The 25179-nt window shown below is 48.5% G+C and overlaps 1 protein-coding gene across 3 annotated transcripts in view; it reads right to left on the bottom strand.

Moving 5' to 3' along the window:
• The window catches only part of DENND1A (DENN domain containing 1A), a 486903-nt gene that overhangs the window by 166593 nt on the left and 295131 nt on the right, over positions 1 to 25179 (bottom strand). For all 3 annotated transcript variants that reach the window (XM_040963819.1, XM_040963821.1, XM_040963820.1), the window contains one exon: positions 14942 to 14987. In XM_040963819.1, coding sequence (XP_040819753.1) covers positions 14942 to 14987 — 46 coding nt within the window. The remainder of the gene's footprint in view (positions 1 to 14941; positions 14988 to 25179) is intronic.

Raw genomic sequence — 25179 nt, 5'->3', positions numbered from 1 at the left:
GTAAAAGGATGAAGTAAAAAAAAAAAAAAAAAAAAAGCAAAGTAAAGCAAACAAATAAAAACCTTTTATTTTGGGTCTGCCTGGGCTACGTTCCCATGTGTTCATGGGACATTGCTCTGGGCCACAGCTGGGACTTCCCCCTGTGGGGATGATGTCCTGTGGTCAGTAGGCAGAACCACTTGCTTACTGCCACCTGAGGCAACACTGCTGCCACCAGGAACCAGATCCAAGGGGCGGGCGGGCTGGGGCGTGAATTAGGCCTGTTCCTGCAAAGTCACACTGCTTTGAGAGGACTCAGCATCACCTGGAATCAGGCCATTACCATGCCCACAGTGCTTTTTGGTTCAATGACTAGTCCAAGCTCACGGTTGAGAGGTGGTTATCACAGATATGGCTTCTGACATTACCAGAAAAACCCTTCCCTCACTCAAATACAACATCTTGGTGCCCTCCTCTTTTTAATTTATGGAAGGTACAGAGTTGAAATTAAAAATTACATTTTCATTGTGTGCTAATCCAAACTGTATTCCAAGTGGCTCACCCACAGGCACCCACAGAGCAAAGCTGCAGGGCCGGGAGCTGTTACACTACTGCGCTCCGAGTGTCTCACACAGCAGTCAGATCCGAGCTCTTGAATGCTGGGCTCCTGCCATGGTCCAGCCCTTCCTGGGGACACTGAGCATGATTCTCGTGACTCTATTACTGAGAAGTAAAAAAATCTGCCCAGACTCACATGGCTCTGAGGAGAGGAGCAGAGCACTGGGCCCTATGGAGCAACGATGCCCACTCAGTGCCTGGCATTGTCTGCCCTGACACACTGCTTTCACTGCAGTACAGAGACCTTGTTGTCCTGCACCTAGCAGATGAATCACACCCTTCAGTAGTTTGGTACCTGGCTCTGACTCCATTAAAATGCCCCAGGGAAAAGAGAGGGGCTCTTGGAGAATGTCATACCCATTTGATGGATGAGGAAACTGAGGCTAAAGAGATTCAGCAAATGGCCCACATTCCCATAACTGAGACAGCATTGGAATCTGGGTTCAGGGAGCCAGTGTTCTTTCCTCTCTGGGGCTTCTAGGCATGTGCTCAAATGCATGCCCGTGGAGGAGGAAAGCAAGGGGAAACGTGGAGCCAGGTGCAGAAGACAGGCCGAGGAAAGGCCATCACTTAGGTGTTCCCCACTCCTCACTGCCTCCTGAGACCCTGGACATCTCGGGGACACACAGAGGACAGGGTGACATTTTTCTTCCCTTCCTGGGGCCCCCAAGGTCAGGCAGCTGCCAAGCCATTGATAAATGTGGTGGTTTTCTCTGGAGCCAGGAGCCACTGATTTCCTCCTTCCTGCTCCACGAAATTAAAAAATCTGTGTCCGACAGTTCAGAAAAGCCCTGAAAACCCGGCTGGCATTTCCCAGCGTGCTTTAAACAGAAACAGAAGCTTGAGAGGGGAGGGAAGGGGCTGGTCAGTATCCCCAGGTCAGGCTAAGCTCAGGGCTCACAGGGTTGCTAGCGCCGACTCTCATTAACACGGCTGGAGGGGCCAGCCTGGTCAGCAGAGGTGCTCCGGCTCCAGCGGCTCCTCTCCCAGGCCACCGGGCGGCGGTCAGGCACGTCCATGAGGCTCACATCTGAAGGGCACAGAGTCTATCTGGAAATGATCTTGGAACTCAAGGGGCTCCCCTTGTGGATGGGGCATAGGAAAAGCTGAGGAATGGCACAGTGACATGTGACACATGGTGTGAGAGCCCTTGTTCCAGGAGCTGGCCCCAACTCGCTCGCAGCTTCCTCAGCGGTAGCCCCTGCCTGGTCCCAAGCCCAGGTCTGTCCAGATTCCCACTTCCTAGCTAGGGAGCTTTGAGCAGGGCACTTGGCCTCTCTTGACACTGGTCTCTCTGTGGGCGGGGAGCTTGCACCCTCACCTCCACCATCGTGGAGAGGATTGGAGGAGGCCCCACACAACGTGTGTCTTTTTTGTAGTTAGCTGCAAGACACAACATTGCCAGCCCCCGCCGAGGCGCTGGGTTATGCTCACTCTGCTCAGGGGGTCCACTTGACCAGTCCAACCCAACACGGCACCACCACCCAGAGTGGCCTCCTCTCTGCCCTCCAGCACGGAGGGGAGCCCACCCACATACTGGATTCTCTAGGCAGTTGGCCTCAAATTGAAGCGGCCTGAAGGTCCTCATTTAAAAAGAGGGTGTCTGGTCCGAGTGTCATGAGGTAGAGAGATGGCATGCCAAGGAAGGACTGTGCACAGTTAAGATGTGAACATGGCCCGGAATTAGCTCACCATGGTTACTTTTGACCTGCCAGACCCAGCTCTTCTAGAAAACCTTCATGACAGTTCCTGTTCCTTACGGCAAGGGGCTGCCTCTAACTTGGTCTGAGGCTGAGCATGGGGGTGCAGACTTGTCTCGGGCTCCTTTCTCAATGCCTCGTGTGAGGTAATAGCCTCCCCGTGACTGTGTGGACCTTACTGGCCTCACAGAGACTGCAGCAGCCCTTGCCACGGTCACCTAATAGCAGCGTGGAGCTCCCACACGTTTGGACATGCGTTACCTCCGGATGTCCTCGGAGAAACCTCATGCAATGTGAGCTACTCTTACAGAATCAGTCAAAACTCCAGGAGGCAAAGGGACCTGTCTCAGGCCTCAGAGTTGACAACCAAGATGCTGCAGCCCTGCGGCAGGACCCTTCCTCCTGTGCAGCCTCCCTCATCTACTTTCTAGGCACAGAGCAGGCGCTGAGCAGATCCTGGGGCTGGCGGCCATGTCAGCCCTCTCTGTGGAATCTCCCACTTCAAGGTCTCAGAAGAGTGAGTGACTTACCTAACGGCACAGGACCAGCAAAGGGTTTATTTGTTTGTTTGTTTTCTTCTCCTTTTGTGCACACGCAAATGCTTTATCCTGGTCCTTTCTGCGATGTGACTTTGGACCAGTGACTGAGTCTCTGTGCCCACATTCCTACCACCTGTGAGAATGCAGCCAGCATTTCTGCCACAGCATGGATGTCCAGTGAAGCCATTTCGTAATGAGTGGGATGCAGCTGATCACCGCTGAGAACACTAATGGAACACCATGAAACAACGGAGTAGACACGTGAGGGTGTCACTGGGAGCGGAGGGGATGCCGGGGCCCTCATCCCAGCGTGGTTTGGCTTACCCTGATTGTAAAACCCGGCCCTTGCTCCTTCCGCATAATGCCACTTTGCCATCACTCATTCCTCACTGAGCACAGCAAACCCCAACTCCCATCTCCACCTGCCTTTTATTTGAAATGTCAATTTTTAAAGAGTGGAGAGGTTGGAAACCCAATTTAACAAGCATGCTGAAGCATTGTTTATTGCCTCCATAAACGTGGCTTAGTGAGAATTACGGACTTAATCAGAGCAAACTTATCTCCACTTTAAATTTCAGAAATGGCACCTTCCCTGTGAAAATCTCTTAACTTTTCAAACAAACTACAGGGGGTCTTAAACACGTGGGCAGTAAAGGGACAGCCACTACCACGACATGTCTCACTCCAGAGCCAGGGAGCCCTTAAAGCCCATAACAGCTTAAGGCCCGGTGAGAAATAATTGGAAAATCATACCAAGCAGACGCCATCCCTAAACCACAGAAACGCTCAGCTGGGTGGGACAGAAGACCGGCATGGCAGCTGGCGGCTGCCCCAAACAAGGGACCCCAGAGTCATTCATCAGGACAGGGGCCCTTCTCCTGCGGGTGACATTTGGTGACAAGTAGCTTTCTAAAGTGACCCAACTTTCAAAAGACAGGCTCCATATGCATCCAAAAAGGCTACTAAATGGTCTGGTTGTTTTTTCCTTAAAAACAAACTTCCAGAGGACGCAGTCACATGACTCCACCTTTCCCAATCTGAAGCTTCATCAGGGCTGCTTGGATCCTGCCAGGGAAGGTTTTCATAAAACTGTCGCCACCGCTGCCGCTGCCGCCGCCACCACCCCCATCATGCCCGGGACCTGTCAGCCTGGCTGCCAGGAGCAGGAAAGGCAACAGATATAAAATTTTATTATTTCAATGCCCCAGTAGCAGCCGGGAGGACTTAATGAAATCGCCAAGATTTACAATCTGAAATAGCTATTGCACAGACAGATATGGTTAAGGGAGCTGCGCCCTCTGACCTTTCAACCCTTTGATCCTCACACGGCAGGTGGCCTGGAGCCCCCTCCCGGGCATCATCCCTCTCTTCCGATACTGCTGAACCTTGATGTGCCATAAGCCTGACCCTACACAGGTGACTCTCCCATGCTTATCACCAGCAGCTGCGCTAATAGAACAGCCGCCAGCACATGGTTCCAGTGGAGGGGGGAGGGCGAATGAGCAGAGCAGAGAAGCTGGGCAGCACCCACGTGGTGCTGCCATGGGTTTCGATAATTGAGCCCCAAGTCCAGTTGTGTGGCATTGCATGGTGACGTCCTTACTAAAAATCCATCATCCTTAACATGGAACCTCGGGCTCTTCTGCTTCATTCTCTGAGTTAGCATTGGTGAAGGGTGGGAAAATCACCTTTTAAAATCTCAATCACAAACCTTGGAGGGGGGGAAGAAAACCAACCCCAAAGTCTGAAACGCATCTCTCAGAACTTCCCCCAAAACCATGTGCAGCAAATTTATACCAACGAAAATCAAAACAATTTTTGGAAACCTAAAATTGACTGTTTTCAGTTCCATGAAATTTCATTTAAAAAACCCCATATGCCAAAATGTCCAAATTCTCTTATTTTTAAAAAGTGGGATGACTTCCAAAAATCATAGCTATCTTTTTCTTTCCTTTTTTTTTTCTTCTTCTAGAGCTAGCAATGGGTAATGTGCATATGTACTTACCAAGCTTCATAATTTAACCCGTTCGGTCAGCACAAAATATTTGCAATCAAATATTGAAGAGGGAAGATATAAATTCATTCCACACTCCTTTGAAAATGGTGGATTTGGTCGGAGGCAGCGAGGGTGAAGAGTGTGCTTGGGTCTTGAGGAGACAGCCTGGGCAGCCCTCACGTGCGCCTCATAGCTTGTCAGGTATTTGGGTGCAGGCAGGAAGGGGGATGTTAGGCAAGGCACAGAAATCTACCTGAGGGATGTTGGTAACTTCCAACCACAAGGCAAAACTGGAATCCCACTGGGGATCAGCCCCAAGGAAAGCCCAACACGAATGTCTTTGTCTACAGGCGCATGCACTGATGGCGGCCCCACGCTTCAGCTACAGGGCCGGCGCTTAGACACAGCCTGAATCCAGCGGGCAAAGAAAGCGTACTCTTTTTGTGGCCTCAAGGACATCAAGGCTAAATATTCAAGTTCACATTCATCCTGAAATCAGCTGAGAATCCAACAACACAGAAAGCAAGGAGTCTAGACTTCATTTCTCGTTGCCCTTTCCTCCACGGACATTCAACTGTAGCTCAGAGAAGAGTACTTTATTTAGAAATCAATGTAGTAGGAAAAAGGGTATGGTTACCACAGCACAGCTTGACCACTCTGTATAGAACTGTCTCCCTGAGACTATCTGCTGGGAAAATCACATTGCTAATCCTACTGTCCACTGGGTGAGGGCCTGCTAGGTGCATGATGTTTGATCCTGTCAGTGGCCCTATGAAGACACACACCCTGGTCACGCAGAGACCAGCGGATGGGCTCGGATTCAAACTCAGCCTTGACACTTGCTCTTAAGAGCTGTGCTCCATCTGCATTTTCATGGACAAAAGCAAAATAGAGACTAACAAAACAACACCACACACTAATTTGTGCAAAAAATGCTGAGTTTCACTCGCCCTGGCTTATTTGAAGGCCTTCTGCCTCAATGACTTTAGGTCATTAAGAGGAAGTTTTAATTTGGTTGACAAACACCCCTACTGCGGTGACCTTGTATATCAACAACAAATGCCTGATGGTCACCAAACCTGGACTGTGAGTCGCTGAGCATGGTGTTAAACAAAACCACATGTGCCCAGCCTCCAAGTGGGATTTGCTTGGGCCAAGGGTACCGCTCTTCAATCACAGTCTGGACATGAGTTCCCACAATGGTCCCACCCCTAATCACTTGCAAGTTGTTTAGGAAAAGAAGTTACTACACTCCAATGTGGCCTCCTCAGGTAAAAGTACCTTTAAGCAGAAGTCGATTTAGAAAGAAGTCAGTCATTAAAGAATAAAAACGACGGCTGAAAGAGGGTAGAGTCAATTGTAGGTAGATGATGTTGGCTTTTTTAAGTTAAAGGTTCCATTTTCACACTCATCTAAGATTGGTAACTGTTTCTATTTATCTGGTGACTGCCGATTGCCATGTGGGAGGCACAATATGGACACATTTATGCATTTTCTCCCATGAAAAAGTGGGAGCAGGTCTCCCACATCCCAGTGGGACTCAGTATCTGGCTCTGCTTCCTGACAATGCAGATCTGGGTTCAAATGTCTGAATGCCTGCCACCCAGGCGGAAGACCCGGGCTGAGATCCTAGCCTCTGACTCCAACACTGCAGGCATTTGGTGGTGTAAGTCCATGGATGGGAAGGAGGTGGAGGTGGGGGTGGCATGTGTGTATGTTACACACATGAACACACGAACACACGCTTCTCAAGAAATGAATATAAAAACAAAGTAGAATGGAAAAAACTACAACAGAAAGCTCTGTGAAGTGGGGAATCTATTCACTTTACAAGTGAGGAGTATCGAGGCTCAAAGAAGCACCTATCTTCAAGATAGTGGCACTTCCCTCAAAGTTGTGACAAAGAGACGCTGCATGGCCAAAGTGTCCTGTGCATTTGGTAGACGTGCACTGGATGACTGCAGAGAAGCCATTTTGAACAAAGCAGGATGCAGGAACTGGCTTCTCCGAAATGGAAAGGCTGCTTGAGCTGGACTCTGGGTACAGGTCCCTAGGAGTCCAGTGCCTCGGGGGTCTCTGTGCTTGGTCACCCCCCCCACCCCCGCCCTGAATCTCACAAGGCTCAGACCCATTCAAGCTTCTTTTGGTCACAACATCTCAAGTTTTCAGATGCTGCCAAGGGAAGTTCACAGAGGAGACTGTGAGAAAGATTGAGAAACACACACGTCAAGGATTGCTTCACATTTTCTAACAGGAGCTCCCTTGGGACTGCCCCATCATTCCCTTCTGGAGACGGAGGGCTATCCCCAGGAGAAGCCTGCAGGGAGGACAGAAGTGGACTGGCAGCATACTGAGTGCTAAGCAATAGTGAACCCAGGAAGGAGGACCTGCTCTCTGTGACCACACAGTTACTAGCAGAGGGTTAAGTGATTGTATCTGAACTGATTCTGTCTATAGGAGAAGAAGCATGTAAGCATCACATTAAAGACAGCTGCTGGGCCTGGTTTGAAGGCTCAACTGCCTAATCCCATCCCTGCAAGCAAACAGGATCCCATATAGGCAACAGTGTGTGTCCTGGCTGCTCTACTTCTGATCCAGCTCCATGCTGGAAAAGCACTAGAAGATGGTCCCAAGTCTTGGGACCCTGTACCTACATGGGAGACCTAAAATAATCTGGCTCCTGCCTTTGGATTGGCTCAGCTCTGACCATTGTGGCCATTTGAGGAGTGAATCAGCAGATGGAAGATCTTTATCTCTATATTTTCTCTCTGTATATCTGCCTTTCCAGTAAGAATAAATAACTCTTAAAATAAAACAAAAAGCAGCTGCTGCTACCAGGGAGAGTGTGTCCAGGGGCCTTGGTCAGAGCACATAGGCTCTTGAACCCTTGGGGTGGATGTGAGAAGCTCCGATGTGAGGGCTGCCCACGACAGCAGGCAGCACGCTTAACAAATGCCAGGAACCCATGGTACTGCCAACTTACTTTACCAGAAAGCTCACCAATCTCCAGGGTTTCACTGATCTGATGACTCTTGCCTTTCATTTCAACTCCATTAAGCATGAGGACCAAAGTTTGGTATTCTATTTTAAAAAGATCTTCATGTTCAGTGTCTCAGTTAATACCTGCAGCTCCCTGAGAGGAATCATATTGCCCTAGTATATATTTTAAAAGACTTAATTTTTTGAAAGGCAGGATTACAGAAAGAGAGAGGGAGGGAGAGACAGACACAGAAGAATCTTCTATTTCCTGGCTCACTCCTCAAACATTTGCAATGGCCAGGGCTAAGCTGGTCTAAAGCTAGGAGCCAAAAATTTCTTCTGGGTCCCCTGTGAGTGGCAGGGGCCCAATCATTTGAGCCATCCTCCACTGTTTCCCAGGTGTATTACCAGGAAGCTAGAGTAGAAGTGGAACAGCTGGGACTGGAACCAGTGCCCATGCAGGATGCCAATACTGCCAGGTGGCAACTGAATTCACAGTGTCACATCCCCGGCCCAATGTTGTCTCTAATTTTATGAATGAGAGAATGGAGCTTTGGAGGACTCAGTATAGTCGAGGAACTGGATGCATGCTGCTTCAGCTCCCAGGGCCCTGGCTTCCCCTCTCCACATGTGGGCATCTCCTACGTGTTGTATAGTGAGCCCCAGGACTGCTCCAAACGGGAAAGCCCCAGTCACGCAGATGGGCCCTAAACACATGCTCCAAGAAAGTAGTCTCTTCTGAGCCTTTTCAGAGTTCTACTGGGGATCCTAATGGCTGGAGCCACGAGGCTGGATTTTTTCATGCAAATATCCCCTGAGAGGAATCATATTGTCCTAATATATATTTTTAAAGACTTGATTCTTTCGTTGAAAGGCAGGGTTACAGAAAGAGAGAGGGAGGGAGGGAGTGCTCAGCTGGAATAGGATTGCTGAGCACTCACAAATCAGCCACCCACGGGGCTTCCTCACACACCTGTTAGGTCAGAGAGATAATTCACCACCTACACCGGACTGTACTGATGTCTCAGAGTGGTGTCATCGCATCGGTGAATGTACAACTGTACCTGACTTGTGATGACAATGGAATCCTGCAAGGAGGGGAGACAATACAGTGCTAAACAGAAAACTCCACCCACTAGGAAACTGTAAAAAAACACACATGCCCCACCAGACACCATCCCAGAGAAGGAACAAACAATCCATGACTTTCTATGTCCCAGAATTTTTTTATATATATTTTTCTAAGTAGTTAAAATAGTGTTAGCACATTGACAGCACCTACAAAGAACATGAGTTAGTTTCCTTGTGGGTACCAGAGGGGAGGTCTGCTGTTTTGTGCAGAAGCCTCATTGTTTACAAATGGAGGCCCACTGCAGGCAGACTTGCATGTGGCCTCTGGACCTTAGCGATGAGATGAGTTTTGAATGCTGTCCTCCAAATGCTAGTCCGGTGCTCAACACTGGGTATATTCACAAGGCCAGGCTTTAAGGGCCCAGGGCCAAGCATCCCTAGATATGCGATGGTGAGAAGGACAGGAAGGCTGGGAGTTTGGCCCAGCTTCCGATGTGCCCATCACACTCTTCTTGCAATTGGTGACAAAGCTGGCTGGCAGCCTGGCAACTGGGTACTGGGGTCTCACTTGCTTGTTCCCCTTGCCTGGAATGACTACTTGGTATAAGAGCTAAATCGAAATCCTTGAACCTGGTAGAGACTGGATATCTGGATCATAAATTCTTGAAAAGAGGGGAAAGCAAAAATCTAGTTGAAGTGGTGCCTGAAACCTCAAAGAAAGGTGCCATTGCTACCACTTCCGCCATAACTGGGGTGGCAGGGACATAGCTCGGAAGTGGATGTGTCTGAATTTCGTGTACGGGGCCATGGTGTGGCGTTCCCTTCAGAAGCCCTGATCTTTACAAATCTCAATTTCCTTTATTAACAAGGTTAAGAGGCTTCCACACATTTTATATGGAAGGACTGTGTTTCTAATGGCCCATAAGGAGAAGGCCTGCCTGCCTCTCTCCCCTATTCACACCCTCCAATGGCTCTCCATTGCCCTATAAAATTCAAGTTCTTTAACGTGGCTTATAAGGCTCCTGCCTGCCTACCTCAGCCCTTCCTTCTTCCTCTAGCTCTGTGTTTCCATCAGTGAACTTCTCCTACTTCCTGGAATGCTCACAGTCTACACCACAGATATCTGCAGGTGCTGGTCCCTACTTCCACAGTGCCCTAACTCTTCTCCATCTGTTGGCATTCAAGTTAGGCAACCTGCTCTCCTGAGAAGCACAATTCCCAAGGTGTGGGTCTCTGTTTGTCCTCTCAGAGCCTGTGGCAGCCTGCGTCCACCCAAGTTATGCTCTCCTTGTTGTTGCCTATGCTCTGGAAAAAAGCTGGAAAGGGATTACATCACCATCTGACATAGGACTCCTACCACAAGGCAGCGCCTGGTACACCCACAGCTCTCAAAGCATTCCTGTGGGAAGGAATGTCTCTTGTGTCCCAGACAACGCCAGCCACCAGGGCATGCTGTCTGTTGATAGGACCCAGCCCTTCCAGACTAAGAAAGAAACCATCACAACAGAAGCTGATGGCACAAGGAGGGATGTTTACCACACGCAACAGGAGGGTCCTTCCCAGCCCTGCACTGCATACTAGGAACAAAAGAGGCACAAGCCAATGTTGTTGAAACTCTTTTCCTCGGGAATGAGGACAACCTCTCTGGGAATCTCAGAGTTCCTACAGCATGACTCAAAGCAGTCGGCTCAACCCCGCTAAGTGGCTTGAAGGCCACCGATGCAATGGAAACAGTGACGAGTGCCACGTGCCACACCAGGCATCTGATGTGCATTCTCTCACTGGATGCTCCCAGGGATCTCAAAGGGAGACTCGGCCATTGTTCTCAGCTTGCAGGTGAGCAAAGAGACGTTCTGAGGTCAACTACCTTGTCCAAGATTGAGAATAAGCAGGTGGCAGGTGAGCCAGGATTCAGAGTCCACCTGAAGTATAGCGAACTGCTACACTTGGCTGTCTGTGCACAGGTAGGGCTTCCCTTTCCAGTTTGCCTGAGGCTCTTCCAGGAACTGTATCATCATCCTAACCTTTCTCTTCCCTGCTTCTAGACCATTCCACCACCACCAAGGACAGCAAACACCTTCCAGCTCCATCTCTCATGTCTCTCGGAGGTCCCTGTACTAGAACATGGTTTGTGAGGCTTGGGGAAGATGGCCTTCGTCTTTCCAGTGGGAGAAGCACAGTCTACAAGACACGACCCGACACCTGCTGCCAGACACTGCGTAGAGAAGGGTCTGTGAAAATGTCTCCTGAACTAAATCGAGAACACGTGTGAATGAAAGGAAGCAGTCACTGTGTCATCTGGCCATGTTTTGGGATTTCCTAGCTGCCAGCTAACATGATCATTCTCTCCAAGAAGAAACTAGGTCCATGCCAATACCCTTGGCCATCCTACTAGCTTGCCACTAGGCTCAAACTGCTTAAATGAGAGAGGGAAGATATAAAAAGGCAGAAGGAGTGAGGAGGAGGAGGATCAGCCACCAACTTGTCACTGTGTAGAGATGAAAGGTGGATTTTCTTCAAACGCCGCTGCCACCATCTAATGGCACAAATAGCAACTGCGTCCTGTCCTAGCCAGGAGACTAGAATTAGGTCCCCTGCCCCCGCCCCTCCCCAAAAAAACCCTTCTTTCAAACAAGAACAGTAGGTTACAATTTGTAGTTCTTTTTGTGCAACAAATTTGAGTGTCATAAAAATGGTTAAAAAGTCTTCCTATGGTAGCTTTTTCTAAACTTTTATGAACATCTGCCACATTCATTTGAAGTTTAAAAAATTCTGGCACATATGCAAAGGCATAATAAGGTGCCTATAGCTTTCAAGAAAAAAATAACAAGACAGTCAAAAATAAGCCTTTTGCTGAATTGCCAGTAAGAGAACGAGCGTAGCGAGGGAGACCGGCCTTCCCGAGCGCCCTTCCTCCAAGAGCTTTCCTTTGGCCCAGGGGGCTGGCCTCCTTCCCAAGCGCCTGGAACAAGCCTTGGAAACTGGGGTGGGGAGGCAGCTCTCTCCCTCGAAGGGCACAGAACCAGAGAAAACCAGCAGAAAAGCCTAAGCAGGGCAGCTCATGTCTGAGCTGAACCCCACGGGAGAGATCAGGAGGTGGTGGTTCATGGCTGTCCAACTCACCAAACACGCACTGCTCGGCTTGGAGAGCATCTCTGTTGGGTTCAAGCTTGGGGTGGCTGCCATTTTTGTTTCCTTTGGGTGTTTGCACCATATAGGAGTTTAGCCGAGCAGATTCCTCTGCATCCTCCCTTGAGATCACAACCCAGGCTGGGACTTCCAGCACCTTCCCATTGAGATCTCTTTTGAAAGGTAAGAGGAGACTTGTACCCATTGACCGAGAGGGGAAAGTTAGTCTCAAGTGTTGGTTTCAAAATGTACACCTATGTTAGACTGCATGTTTTGTTACCTGCGAGCTTATCTTACATTACTTACAATCACACAGCAAGTAGAAAACTCACATCCCCTCCATCATGGAAGTAACATGCTGGCACTGGATGTCTGGAAATAGAGATGCCTACTAGAGGGCTCCCAATTGCCAGCTCTCCACTCACTCATGCACCTCACTCCCAAAGTCTCCGTTTGGACAATTCCACCTGTTGGAACCCTACTCAGAGCTGAGGGCACCAGTGGAAACAATGCACCATCCTCATGCCATAGGAAAACCCGTTTCCGGGGATGGCGGAGATGGAAAGGGAAGCAAATGGCTATTATTCAGAGCAAGACGTGTCATACGTGAAGGATGAAGACGAAATGGTAGAGCTTCTTACAAGGAGCTGGACGAGCGCAGAAAGTGTCCATGAACAAGTGCGGGACTGTGAACAGGTACAAGGACTAGCAACAGTGCTGGCTGACAGGATGGGGCGGAAGGAGGAAAGATGGAGATACAGAACACAAGCCAGTGCAGAGGGAGCTGGGAAGGCAGGCTACCAAAAGTAGAGGTAACCCACTCCATATGGGCTTATGGCACTGAGTTTTATATTCATCTTTGTACCCCCAGGACCCAGCACCAACACATGAAACATAAGATGCCCTGACATGCTTTATCTAAAGTGTCAAAGAGGCTTTAGAGGAGGCTAAGACAGCACAGTGGCAATGCATGAAGGCAGTCAGGAGGGAAGAGAAATCATAGAGACTCGGAGTGTAGGTACAGAGAAACTTGGCCATGCTCAGTGTGTCCCATGCTCGTGTCTTTACGGGCAGGTGTGCTGTTTACAGAGACCAGGGGCACTAGCACGGGGAGTGGAGTGGCTCAGAATGTGCACACACTGTGCCTCAGAATGTGAGGTACAGGTCACACAGCAAGGTGAAATTCAATGGGTATTTGAAATAAAGAATGTGAAGTTCAGAGAGCCACAGATGGGCATGAGAATCGCACCTGGACTTCATGGTTGAAGCAAAAAGCCTTCAACAAGAAGGCAAGAGGGCACATAAAGAGGAGGTGGCCATGCCTGGGAAGGGTCCTAGGAAGCACAAGGGGTCTGCAGCAGCCTGGGCAGGAGCAGTCTGGAAGGCAGGAGAGGCCCCTGGAACCCAGCTGACCACCACATGGTCTTCACATGTGTTTCCAACTCCACGGCAGTTGGTACGAAAGGTCCGTCAGAAAGTTATTTTGCTTTTAGTTTCAATTCTTCCATACAGAGAGCTCTCTGAATAGATCCCCAAACTTAACAAACAAAGGTAAAACACAGCAGAGAAATCTCTTCAATCTGATCTAAATACATCATCCAAGATAGTCCCTAAACTGTGTACTGTATGTGCTAGGGCTGGGTGATGACAGGGAGGAACTGTTAACAGAATGCAGGAGCCACATGGCCGTCCTGTCAAATTAGAAATTTGAGCAGATTTCTGTGGTCTATTTTGATCAAGATTCTCAATGTCAAACAAACAGGTTTTTCGATAACCAACTTGCTTCATTTTGGTAAAGCACAATAGCGCAGTGTGCAACAGTTAGTGAAGAAGCAGGTGGTCCTCGTTGCCGTGAAAAGCAGGCAGCAGAAGAGAAGTAGCACTTCCTTGAAGACATGCAAGGCGCCATCGCAGACGGCCGGCCGTGGCTGCAGATTTTCCTTCAGCGAGCTCACCTCCTGTGCACAACCATGAGAGCCCCACCCCCAGCCCAGTTTGCCAGGGTGTGCATTTCTGCTGTCTCCTCAGAGAGGAAAAAGGCTCAGGGTTCATTCCGAAAACTCGTGGCACGTACAGAAGCACAGACAAGTCTCTTTAAGAGGACTGCTCTCTAATTGCTTGCAGCCCATACCAAAAACAATCTGGCTTCAGCCTCATAGCTTTGACCAAGCATTTCTCCTTTAGGGATTCTATATGAAAGAAGTAAGTCAAAATGCAGATAGATCTAGCCTTATGCATAAAGATGTTTTCTGAAAAGCTATTTATAAGAGTATAAAAAAAAATAGTATAAACAACCCACATGTCCAATGGGAGGGAAAATGGTTAAACTGGGCATCTATCCAAATAGCAGGAATGACAGGTTAGCAAATTAAAAACTATTACTGAGGGCAGATAAAAACACGTAGCAATCCCAGGGCCACAGTGCTAAGTAGAGACATAAAATGGTTATGTGGACAACATATCAATTAGGTACACTTATACAAAATATGGATTCCAAGAATAAAAACTGGGAGGAAAAAAAATAGGAGAACATAAACAGCGGCTCCATCTGGAGTAATGGGAGCATGCAGGATTTTCGTCTTCCACCTTACACTTCTCTATGACTTTAATATTGTGTTTCCTACAATGACCACAGGTCACATGGCCAGGAGGCAAGGTGCATGGCTTCCCCTCCCTCCATCAAACCCTGCCTCCCTGACCCCTGCTCCCTCACCGATGGAGAGTGACAGACCATGAGTCTGGTGGGAGGACTCTTGGGGGGCACGAGCCCAGTGGAGGGGGACTTGCCTCCCCCTAAGAGAGGAGGCTGCGCATGCGCCACTGCCCCCACCCACTCTGGCTTGCAGAGCTGTGACGGCCATCTTGTCACTGCCACAGGGCCCAACAAACCTGCTGGTCAAACAAGCTGGGGAAGAGGGAAGGTGACTTACCTCCATTAAACTTAAATGAATTCCTATGAGGTAGGGCATGGGAGCACTGCGAAGAGAAAGAGACACACAGCTGCTTTAATGTCTGTTGCTTCCACCAGGAAATTACAGATGGTTCACTATTTGCAGAGAAACTGTTTTATTAAACGTATGCACAGTTACATTTCCTTTCACAACAAAAATCCTAATGTGACATTTTGTTCCCAAGCCTAGAAAGCATCACAGGAATTTCAAAATGTGGACAGTGTTAGAAACGGTGGCTGGTGGCAGGAGCCTCAACCCAGGGTCACTCGCTCCCTATGGGACGGCTATGCAGCCACAGAGCCTGTCACCTGATCTTTAAAACGGGAGACATGGATGGATCCAGGATGGGGCTGTGAGAGTGAAAGCATTGATGTTATATGTCAAAACACTTATGATTAGCACAGTCTTTGATACAAACGGAAATCATTCTTGCCATGATCACGACAGAACAAACAGCCAAGGGGGAATGAGGGCAGCACGGGTTGCAGAGCAGGGTGGGTTTCTACCTGCAGCTTCCTTCCGCCATCAGGGGTGTGCGGGGGTGGGGGGGGGCGGAAACATGACCTTAATGTGCCTTCCACTTGGACAAAGTCTTTGGAGAGCTATGTGAAGACCACCCTGTGACAAAGTCTCCAGCAGTGGCCTCCTCCACAAGGCAATGGGCTCCCTAAGTTTGCCACTGAGCATCTGAGACACAACTCCAGCGGCTTTACAACCCAGGGAATTCTGGATGCACCAACTCCCCTTGGTTTCAGCAGTCTGTGGGTGCTACCCATCAGTGACACACGTGCTCGGCATTACCCTGAGGAACTTTCATTTTTCCTTCCCTACCTAACACAGCAGGTGGCAGCCCCATTTTATAGAAGGGGTCACAGAGCTAGCAGAGAGTTCATATGGTTGATCTGGGTTGGGCATCCCCAACCTAAGTCAGTGGTTAGCCTGTGACTTGACTCCTACCATGCCTGTTTTGGGGGCTGTGCTATACCCACTTGGGGACACAGAAGGTGAAATTGCCAAGGGTCACTTCCCAGGGTTTTCCTTGGTGGGTCAGGAAGGCAAGCCAAGAGCAGAGCAGAAAGGAGTGATCAGTGTCTCTAGAGAACGTGACACATGCATCCAGGTACAGTGGTTTACAAACCCAGAGCAGACACTAGGCTCAGATTGGGGTGGGCCAGGTACTTTTATTCTGGGATGGCTGGGGGAAGTACACTTGGAAGGACAAGGATGGCTCTTTGGGTGTGGGGTTGGGGAAACGTGGGCAAGGAGGCAGGAGAAATTTGTCCTCAGCCCCCATTCTTTGGTGTAGTGTTAAGGAGTTAAGCAATGGAACTGGTAAAACAGCAGACACACATTTTAAAATTACTCAAGCGTACTCTAGCAATGAACAACAAGACCCAATTCCCTCATTTACCATTCAACAAATAGACTACTTCAAGCAAAAAACGTTCCCCTAGAATATAAACTGTCCTTCTTGCAACAGATCCCAGTGGTAACATATCTTGGGAGCCTGTAGAACAGATTTGAAGACAAGCAGCCGGGTTTGGGAATTATTCTTCCCAGAGACCGTCTGCATTTGATAACAGCTAAAGAAAGAACCAGGCACACGACTACAGTGCTAAGGAGCAGAGCAGCCCTTTCTCCCCTTTTGTCGCTGTTTTCTCTGCTTTTGTTTTATTTTGTTTTACTTTGTTTTAAAGATATCTGTTCTTCACATTCAGCTTCTCTTTGCCTCCAGGGGCAAGGGAATGCCTCGGATATATTTTTTTTTTCTTTCTTCCCTTAAACTATAAACCAGTAGCTTAGCTGCCAGCTCCACAAATGCTCCAACTTCCCAGTGTGCTGTCCCTGGTTTTCCCAGTGTCCACTGGAATGAATGTGTTTCTAATTAAGTTGCTTCAGAAACACGACAGCTTCAATGTCAAAAATACAAAGTCTGAACCCTGGCAGGAAGTCTTACGACTGCAAATGTCTCATCTGGTGGAACCTCGCCTAATGGAATGAAAGGAGGCAGGAAGAGTGCAGAGTTCCAGAAGGGGGGAAAAAAGCCACTTATTAACGTGTTCAGAAGCACAGCCCAACACACAGAAGGGAGAGGGCATGGAGTCCTCAGTATTTGACTCATTCTTAACTTTTCCAGCTCTTAGGTTCATCATGCAATTGATCAGCAAACTCGAGTTTTCACTAGAATTTTAGAATTTCAGAATTCAAATCGAACCAAAAAACCTCAAACAATGAGAAAGAAAGGTGGAAAGAAATAACCGTAGTGAAAGTCTTCTGCATAATGTGACTGTGGGTTCTTAATTTGAAAAAGAAATATTTTCTAGATTTTTAAACACATAAACGCCATGCCCATTTGTCCTGCAATAAAAATCATCAATCCCCTCAAAGAGAGGAAAGAAGACTCTTAGCCAAGGAATGTGGAGAGAGGAAAGGACCGAGCAAGACCCACTCTTTTGGGGGATCTTTAGATAGGCATGTTTTATATATATATATCTGCCCAATAATTTTCTAAAAAGTAATTACAGCTTATCATGGAAATGCAGTTTCTTAGCCTAGCATTGTTAGGACTGTAATGGCTCTGTATTTAGAAAATATTTAAAACACATTTATTCTGGAATCACAGCAGCTCTGTGTTTTGTATGAATGCAAATTTGGACAAATACCTTTTACACTGTCATCATTTGCTTACAAAGCCTCCAGTAATTCCCTGAATCTACTGCATTTTTTTTTTTTTGTTCTGCAACTATATAATTACAAATTTCAAGTGCTGGGAGGGAGGGAAGAAAAAGAAACCCAGAGCCTTGGGAAGGTTTCACTGTGGCCAGAAGGCACCTGCGAAATTCTAGGTGTGTGGAAAACAATGCCTATTCTCAATATGCCTGGGTAATTACTGCAGCAACTGACTTGGAAGCCTCTTTTCTTTGCCTTTTTCTTATAAGAAAAGAAATTTGGAGGGGGAGGGGAAGGCAAAAAAAAAAAAAACAAATAAAAAAGCCACCTACCCATGATTACATCATCTTAACACAGCTACTTCTATTCTTTGCATTATTCCTTTCTAATATTGGGTCACATTAGCAAGCTGCTTTCTACCTTTGAAATTGCAGAGTGCATACACTTTATTATTTTCCCACAGGCTATGTTAGCGTTCCCCATGTTGTTCTACAATCTTTGTGATTATTATTTTAAAGAAGCCGTGTCTCCCACCAAGAAGGGCTGTGCTGTAATTTACTGAATTCTATACCTAGAGTTAGACATTCACTATTGAAAGTTACCATTGTGATGAAAATGAACAGCTTCACGTGCCTGAATTCTTAGACAATGACTAAGTCAAAAGGTAGGACTTTTATATCTTTCAAAAATTTCTGGCAAAGTGTTTTGTAATGGGGAGATAGAAATCTTTCAGGATTGTTGCAAAAATTGGACACAACTTGGGAGGCAACGAGCACAGGAGTGGCACGCGGCACAGCTTCATGTGACAGTGTCTGCTCAGAAGGACACCCAGGAAACCCCCAGTGAGGGTGACCAATGCTCTGTGTGGCGCTGCTGGCACTTGACACATGTTGTATTCCACACTTGGGTTTCAGATTCCCCAGATGTCCCCAGACTACCAAGCGGACAAGGGTCCACTGCTTTCAGGAAAGTTAGAATGAAAAATTTCAAAGATCTTTCCTTGGGCATATGTTAAAGCGAGGTAAGCCAGAAAAGCTCTTCCTGAAAATCTCCTTTGCATTGAGGTCTAACTCAGCTGAATCATCTTCTGATTCACAACTATCCAAGTCCATGTTTTTCCAGGGGCAACCCAAGAACCAAACTAAATGAACCATCTACTTGAAGCTATCTTCCGGTGTAAGTATGTGAAAGAATTGCCTCCACACTCTCCCAGAAGCTACAGATGCAAATGCTTACTGTCCTGAGTCATCGGGCACCCTGTCTGCTCTCTGTGCTGCCATTAAACATCCATGGCGACTTTTCACTTGAAGGCTGCAGCACAGTGCAATTTGAAGACATGTGAAACATAACACATGCAGAACCCACAATGTGCATTCTTTAGTGAAAGTTGTGAGAATACGCATGGCCCTGACCAAATGCTAGTGCCGGCAGGCCATCCCAACAGTGGCTGTGGCATGGTGGCAGGTGGGAGATGCCAGTGCACCTGTCTGGATGGCAGAACAAGGCCTATCAGTAGCAGGTCTTTGTCCCCCAGAATGACAGCCCAGAGTTCTGTCCGTTACATCTGGGGAGAATGCAACCTGCTCTCCCTTCCCTTACCCTTGCAAAGGAAAGGGCTTCTGCTGCTGGTAACCAGGCAGTGACAACATCCCCATCTCTCCCTGAAAGATACCTGTAGCTTGACTCCTCCTCGGGGGGAAAAGCAAGTAACATATACCGAAAGACTGTAACTGCACCCCACGCCAATCCCTAAGTTACTTCCTATACACTGCAGACATAATACTCAAGGTAACTCTGCAAGGTGGTAGTATCCAGCAAGCATTCAGGTTAGCAAACAGGCTCAGAGAGATGAAGTCATTTGCCCAAGGTTGCACAACTAGTAAGGTGGGAAGCCGCGCTCGTGGAACTAAATGTTTAAGTTCAATCCACACCTAGTACTGAGTCCAGGGGAGAGGAGGCACACCAAAAGGCTCTCCTCCAACCCCCCCCCCCCCGCCCCTCGTAACCCTCATGGGCTCCAGGCCTGTGGCGGGAGCAGGCGTGAATACAGATACTAGGGACTCATTGATGGGCCTGGAGTTTCTCTTCATTATTTCTGCACTTGCACAATTTGCTTAATTCCTTTCCTCTAGATAACCAGAGCCCTCTTAATTACGTTCCCCTGAGGTGAGCTGCTACTAATTGGAAATGAGTCAGGTGAGAGAAAGGGACATTGGCTGCTCACAGACAGAAAGCAGTGTCCCAGGGCAGGGGTGGGAGGGGAGGCGGGCACGGAACACCAGCTCCCTGCCCCCAGGCCTCCTGCCCACCTCAGATATCTCCTTGATATCAGTAAGGGGCACAGCTTGGGCCAGCTGCTGTTCGTCTTTGCCCCCATACAAAAGCAGAGATGCCAGGCTGTCTGCACGGGGTGCAGTCGCGACTTTCCCCTTCCAGGCTCAGGCACTCCGCCTTCTGAACCAAACACCCCGGCCTGCCGAGGGCCTTCCCCCAAGACATGCTGGAAGAGGTTTTATTCATTTGTACCCTTTCCCTCTTTCTCTAAAAGGCAACAAAAGTGTCAACACAGCTCTTGTTATAATGGTTTTAAATTCTGCTTCGAAATAAGAAGGGCTGAACAAAGGAACAGGAGAAATTGACAAAAACAAAGATCATGCAACACATCTTGCTGGAGAACACAAACAGCCATGTTTTGGGTCTCTCTAAGCACAACCAGCAAGACATTCCACAGGCTACCCGAAGGACTGCGCTGCCCAGGGCAGCCTCCGTGGACCGTGCCTCTGCCCTGAGCCGGCACGGGGAGGGTGTTCCAAGGCATGTTCTCGCTGGATCCTCAGGACTACACAACCAGCATCACCCTTTCCTGGATGAGGCCGCAGAGCTGGGGGGGAGGGGGCGGGGGGGTCTCATCTAAAGTCACACTGTTGGTAAGTGGCAGAATTGATATTGGAACCTAAGCCTCCTCTCCTGAATTAAAACTAGCTGGTTTTTCCCAGGAGAGGGCGGTTCACAGAAGCTCACTGAAGGCTGGGTCAGCACCCTGCACATCCGGAGTGCCCCTCCCCTGCTCCGCCTTCCCTGTGAGAATTTTCTAGTTTCATGCTGCCTCTACAGGTCTCAGACCCATTCTTCCTTAAAGCCTGTTGTTGGGTGCTTGTCATCAACATCTCCCTTCTGAGGTGCTTCTGCCTGGCTAGCTACTCGGCCTAAAGCAGGTGTTGGTTTGGATGCAACAGAATTGGGAATGTGGTTGACCTGCTCTGGTGTCCCACAGGCTCAGGCAGGACGAGAACAGACAGCTGAACCGCTACTGACTGAGCGCAGTCTGTCTGTCAAAGGAGTCTCCAGTTACCCTCTCTTATACTGTCCAACATACTCTCTAGAATAAAAAGAGGCACTACCAGGAACTTGCCCGTGGCCACCCTGATGGGTATTTCAGTCCAAGTATTCCCACTCAGCGTCTCTTACACTGCCCCTGCTTAACAGTAAGCATCATTCCACACCCAACTCAAAGAGCTGTTTGGTAATTAGAGCTCAAAAGTAAAAGAGCAAGTGGACTCACAGAATAAAAAGATGATAGCCTTATTTATGTTACCAGCTGGGACTGATACTTTTTTTGTTGTTCTCCACAAAATTTAAGGCAATTTTTGACTACATTCTACACGGTAACAGAAGCAAGAGAAGAAATAGGGGTAAAAGGGTGGGGAAAAAACGGAAACTGTGGCAAGGTTAGCATTTCAACTTTATGCTGAGACGGCTGCGAGTTTGGCTATGAGCACTCCCGGCTGCTGACCCCAGATGAGGTGGTAAGCGCATGTGTGGTGTCCACAGAAGAACAGACCCCTTGCCAGGAGCCCGAGTTTCAAGGAGGTTCCAGAAGAGAGAAGAGAGGGGGGAGAGAAAATCACCATTGTGGGGTGCAGTTACTGGGGTCAGTCAGCAAGGAGAGAGCAGGGAAAACAAACATGGGGCTTGCCCCTCTGGAAGCACACAGGGAGAGGTGGATCTGAGAGGTGAAGGGCTGGACAGGAGACCCCTGAAAGGGGGTGCAGGGTTCGTCCCAGGAGGCTGAAGGTCCCTCATTTCATCTCCGCAGTAACCCTGAAAGGCAACCCCGAGAGTAACCCAGGGTTCAGGGAGGTCGTGACCTCCCAGAGGTCACAGCTGGTGAGAGGTGGCAGATACGCCTTAAAAAGCAGAGCTCACGTGAACACCATTAGACCAGGAGAGGGACACTAAAGCTCTCTCCTCGTCTCTGCCCTCAGCCTTCCCTGACTTAGGAGTCACATCAGAGGATGAGTGTGCAAGAGTGGGCCTTAAACGGTTCTGGAGCAGGAGAGGAGACGGGACCCGGGCTGCTGCATCTCCCTTTGGGGATCTGGCAGGCAGGGCACAGGGCCCCAGGCAGTGCGGTGAGCTTGGCGTAGGCAGTGGTCCAGAGCCTCACATGTCTGTTAATGCAAGACACATGTACACCACTGGTGCTGAATAGTGCAAGAGGACAAGAGGGAGGACAACACCCTCTCTCGGACTGTGGCTATGTGGCCTGCTGGAGCAGGGGCCATGGGGGCAATGCCTTCCGCAGTGCCAAGCTGTGGGACTCAAGCGAAATGCACGCTCACGCTGCAAAGATAATGCTTGGCTGCAAACCAGGGTAGGTACATATCCAGGCTTGCAGGAGTCTGCCCTTTGGTGCCTCAGTCTCAGGAAATGTCAGGAAGGGCTCTGTGGCCGAGACCACTGCAGCCCAAGAAGCCTTTCACAGAGGAAAGGTCAGGAGCCAGGGTTGTTGTGGGCACAGAGGCCTCGAAGAGGACCACCACAGCCAGAGGTACAGGGCAGCCTCGGGCTGTGAACCATCAGTGGCCTGAGACCTAGACAGAATACATGAGGTACGGAAAAAGTGAATAAGAGAAAGAAGTCTATGGAATAATAAATGAAGAGTATAAAATCAGAAGAGGAAAAGGTTTCCTTTTCATTCATAGTATCCCACATACAAGATGCAAGGCACCCAATAACCCGTTTGTCCTCTCAACGTTTCAAATGCTTCTGGGGGAAGACGAGGCCCGAGAACCTAGCACTGTGCTGGTGCTTCATGTGATTGCCCTGTACCGACAAGCAAGATAGGCAACGAACACAGACTGTCCCAAGGCAGCTTGTTCGACTGCTGAAACACCCTGGGGCCCGGATGTCGCTTGCTCTGTGGCTTCTTCCTTATGGGGACTGATGGCTTCCAGGCACATTGCTGCCACACGGTGCCTCAGAAGTTCCCAAGTTTCCTAAACATTGGATTCAAACAAGATGCCAGGTTGGGGAGGAGTAAAGACCTGCATGAAGAATGTGTCAAGAGAGACTGAAAACCAGGCCAACGACTGGGCACAAGTCAGGGCCAGCTATGCCCTCTTTCAGCTGAGCTGTCACCTCTTTCAACCTCTAGCAACAGAAGGGAGATTGGGAAAGAGGATGGACATGGTGCAGTGCTGTGATACAGACACAACAACCAAGGCTGGAGGGCCATGGGGGTTGAGTAAGCTGTAGGCGGGAGGGTCCCCCCAAAGTGTGGAAGGGTAAGTGAGCTGGGGTGGATCACTCTCATGTGCAAGGCACACTGTGTCTCCTTCAGCCTGTGCTACATTCAAATGGTGGTCTGTCCCCACCAAAGCCCATGTTGAGCTTTACGTCCTCAATGGAGTCATGTTAGGAAGCAGGACCCAGAAGGAGGCATTGTAGGGTCACGGTGGTGGAGCCCTGGTGAACACATATCTGCTGCCTTCCGGGGCCCAGTTCCCTCTCTTGCTTCCTTGGGATCCTGGCTTTGGATCAACTCAACTCCGGCTGTTGCAGACACTTAAGAAGTGAACCAATGGATGGAACATCTATTCTTTGTCTCTCCTTTTCTATACATATCTGCCTTTCCAACGAAAATAAATAAATCTTAAAAAGGGCTAAAAATATTGTATAATAAGGATATACTACCTTGCTAACAGTAAGGAATGTATTACAATAGACTAGATCTGGAATTCCACAGGGGTAAGATTAGTCAATTGGATGTATTAGTGAATTAGATAGCCGTCAATGTACCAACAATCAATGAATTACATCGTTTTTTTTTAAAGGTACATTTTTGGTGTGTGAAGTGTATTTCGATGAAGACAAATGTAATAGAAGAGTTGAAAGGATGGCTTTCCTTCAGAGTCTGTGGTGGAGCTGGAGGCGCTCACAGAATCTGTAGCCTTGGTAAAGCAAAGAGCTCAGGCTCTCCTTTCTCCCAATCCCTTCCCAGCAAACTGTTTACTTTAGAAACTGTCAAAGTCTTCCTCCTCAGGCTCTTGGCACTTCCAGTTCTGGATACTTCTGAAAAAAGAAAAGACAGAGCGTCCCAATGCACAGCCCCGAGGCTGCCATCAGCCAAACGGTCTCCGTAGGCTCTTTATGTACAAGCAGGATGATACTTCCAGCTGCGTTCCTGGCAATGCCTTTGCTGCTGAGGAAACTCAGTGCCCAGGGAGTTTCTGTGACTCTCCAAAGTCGAATTACTCAGTAGGACCAGAGTCAGGATTCGAATTCAAGACCCTGACTTCTAAGCCTGAACTCTGCCCTTACATCTAGTCTCTGTTCAAATCTCAGAGTCAAGTCCACTCAAACTCTAGAATATCATTGGCACAAACAACATACTTTTTTAAGGGGGAGGGGATAATTTCTAAGCATCAGGATACACAATGACCTAAGTTCCCTCCTTCTGCCTGAATCTGAAATTCCGATCGTCATCCCTCCCTGTTCCTCCCTGAGCAGCTCACAGTGGGCCCACCCCTGAGCACTGGGCCACTCTTGGTCTCTTGATGCTTCTTAGCTCCAAATAAATCAAAATCAGAAGCAAAATCCTATTCTCCCATTCTTGTCTAAACACCCAACTTCCTTCGTAAAGTTGTGCCTTTTCAGATCCAGAACCATCGAAGAGCTCTTATCTTTCCACATTCAGAGCCAAGGACTTGACAGAAAATGGAAATGACACAACTCACATATTTGCTGGAGTCCAATCTTTGACAAATCCTACATAACTGGGTATGAAAATCGGTTATTTAAAAGAGAAAAGAAGCGATGCCTATTGGTCTAATTCCCTTTCATCATACCTGGGTGTTGTGAATTGTGTTGGTCATTTCTATGCATACTCTTCCATACACATATGCACTGAACATATGTGAGTGCAGACGCATCTCCATAGTCATGAATCACATGAAGGGAGGACCCACTTACTACTGTGTCGATAGTGACTACTATTCACCTTTGACACAACACAAAGCCAGCTCAGAGAAGCTCAAGAACTATACAGCTCGTAAATGGGGAAGCCAGGGTCCAGGCCAGGGTTCTGCTGTTTCTACCACATCACACACTTTGAATTGACATCTGTCTTTGCCATCAAGCATATCAACAATCCTTAATGCAGCAGTGCTTTATTCCCTAAGCAAAATTTCATAGAATTGATGGAGAGAGGAATTAGAAAGGACACATCTCCAATTGACTGGGTTGCCTAACAGCTCTGTCCAGAC

Source organism: Ochotona curzoniae, unplaced genomic scaffold (assembly GCF_017591425.1).
Source record: "Ochotona curzoniae isolate NIBS_2020 unplaced genomic scaffold, NIBS_Ocur_1.0 scaffold_3208, whole genome shotgun sequence".
Lineage (NCBI taxonomy): Eukaryota > Metazoa > Chordata > Mammalia > Lagomorpha > Ochotonidae > Ochotona > Ochotona curzoniae.
The sequence above is the reverse complement of the archived record's forward strand: the minus strand, read 5'-3'. Positions and strand labels throughout refer to the sequence as shown.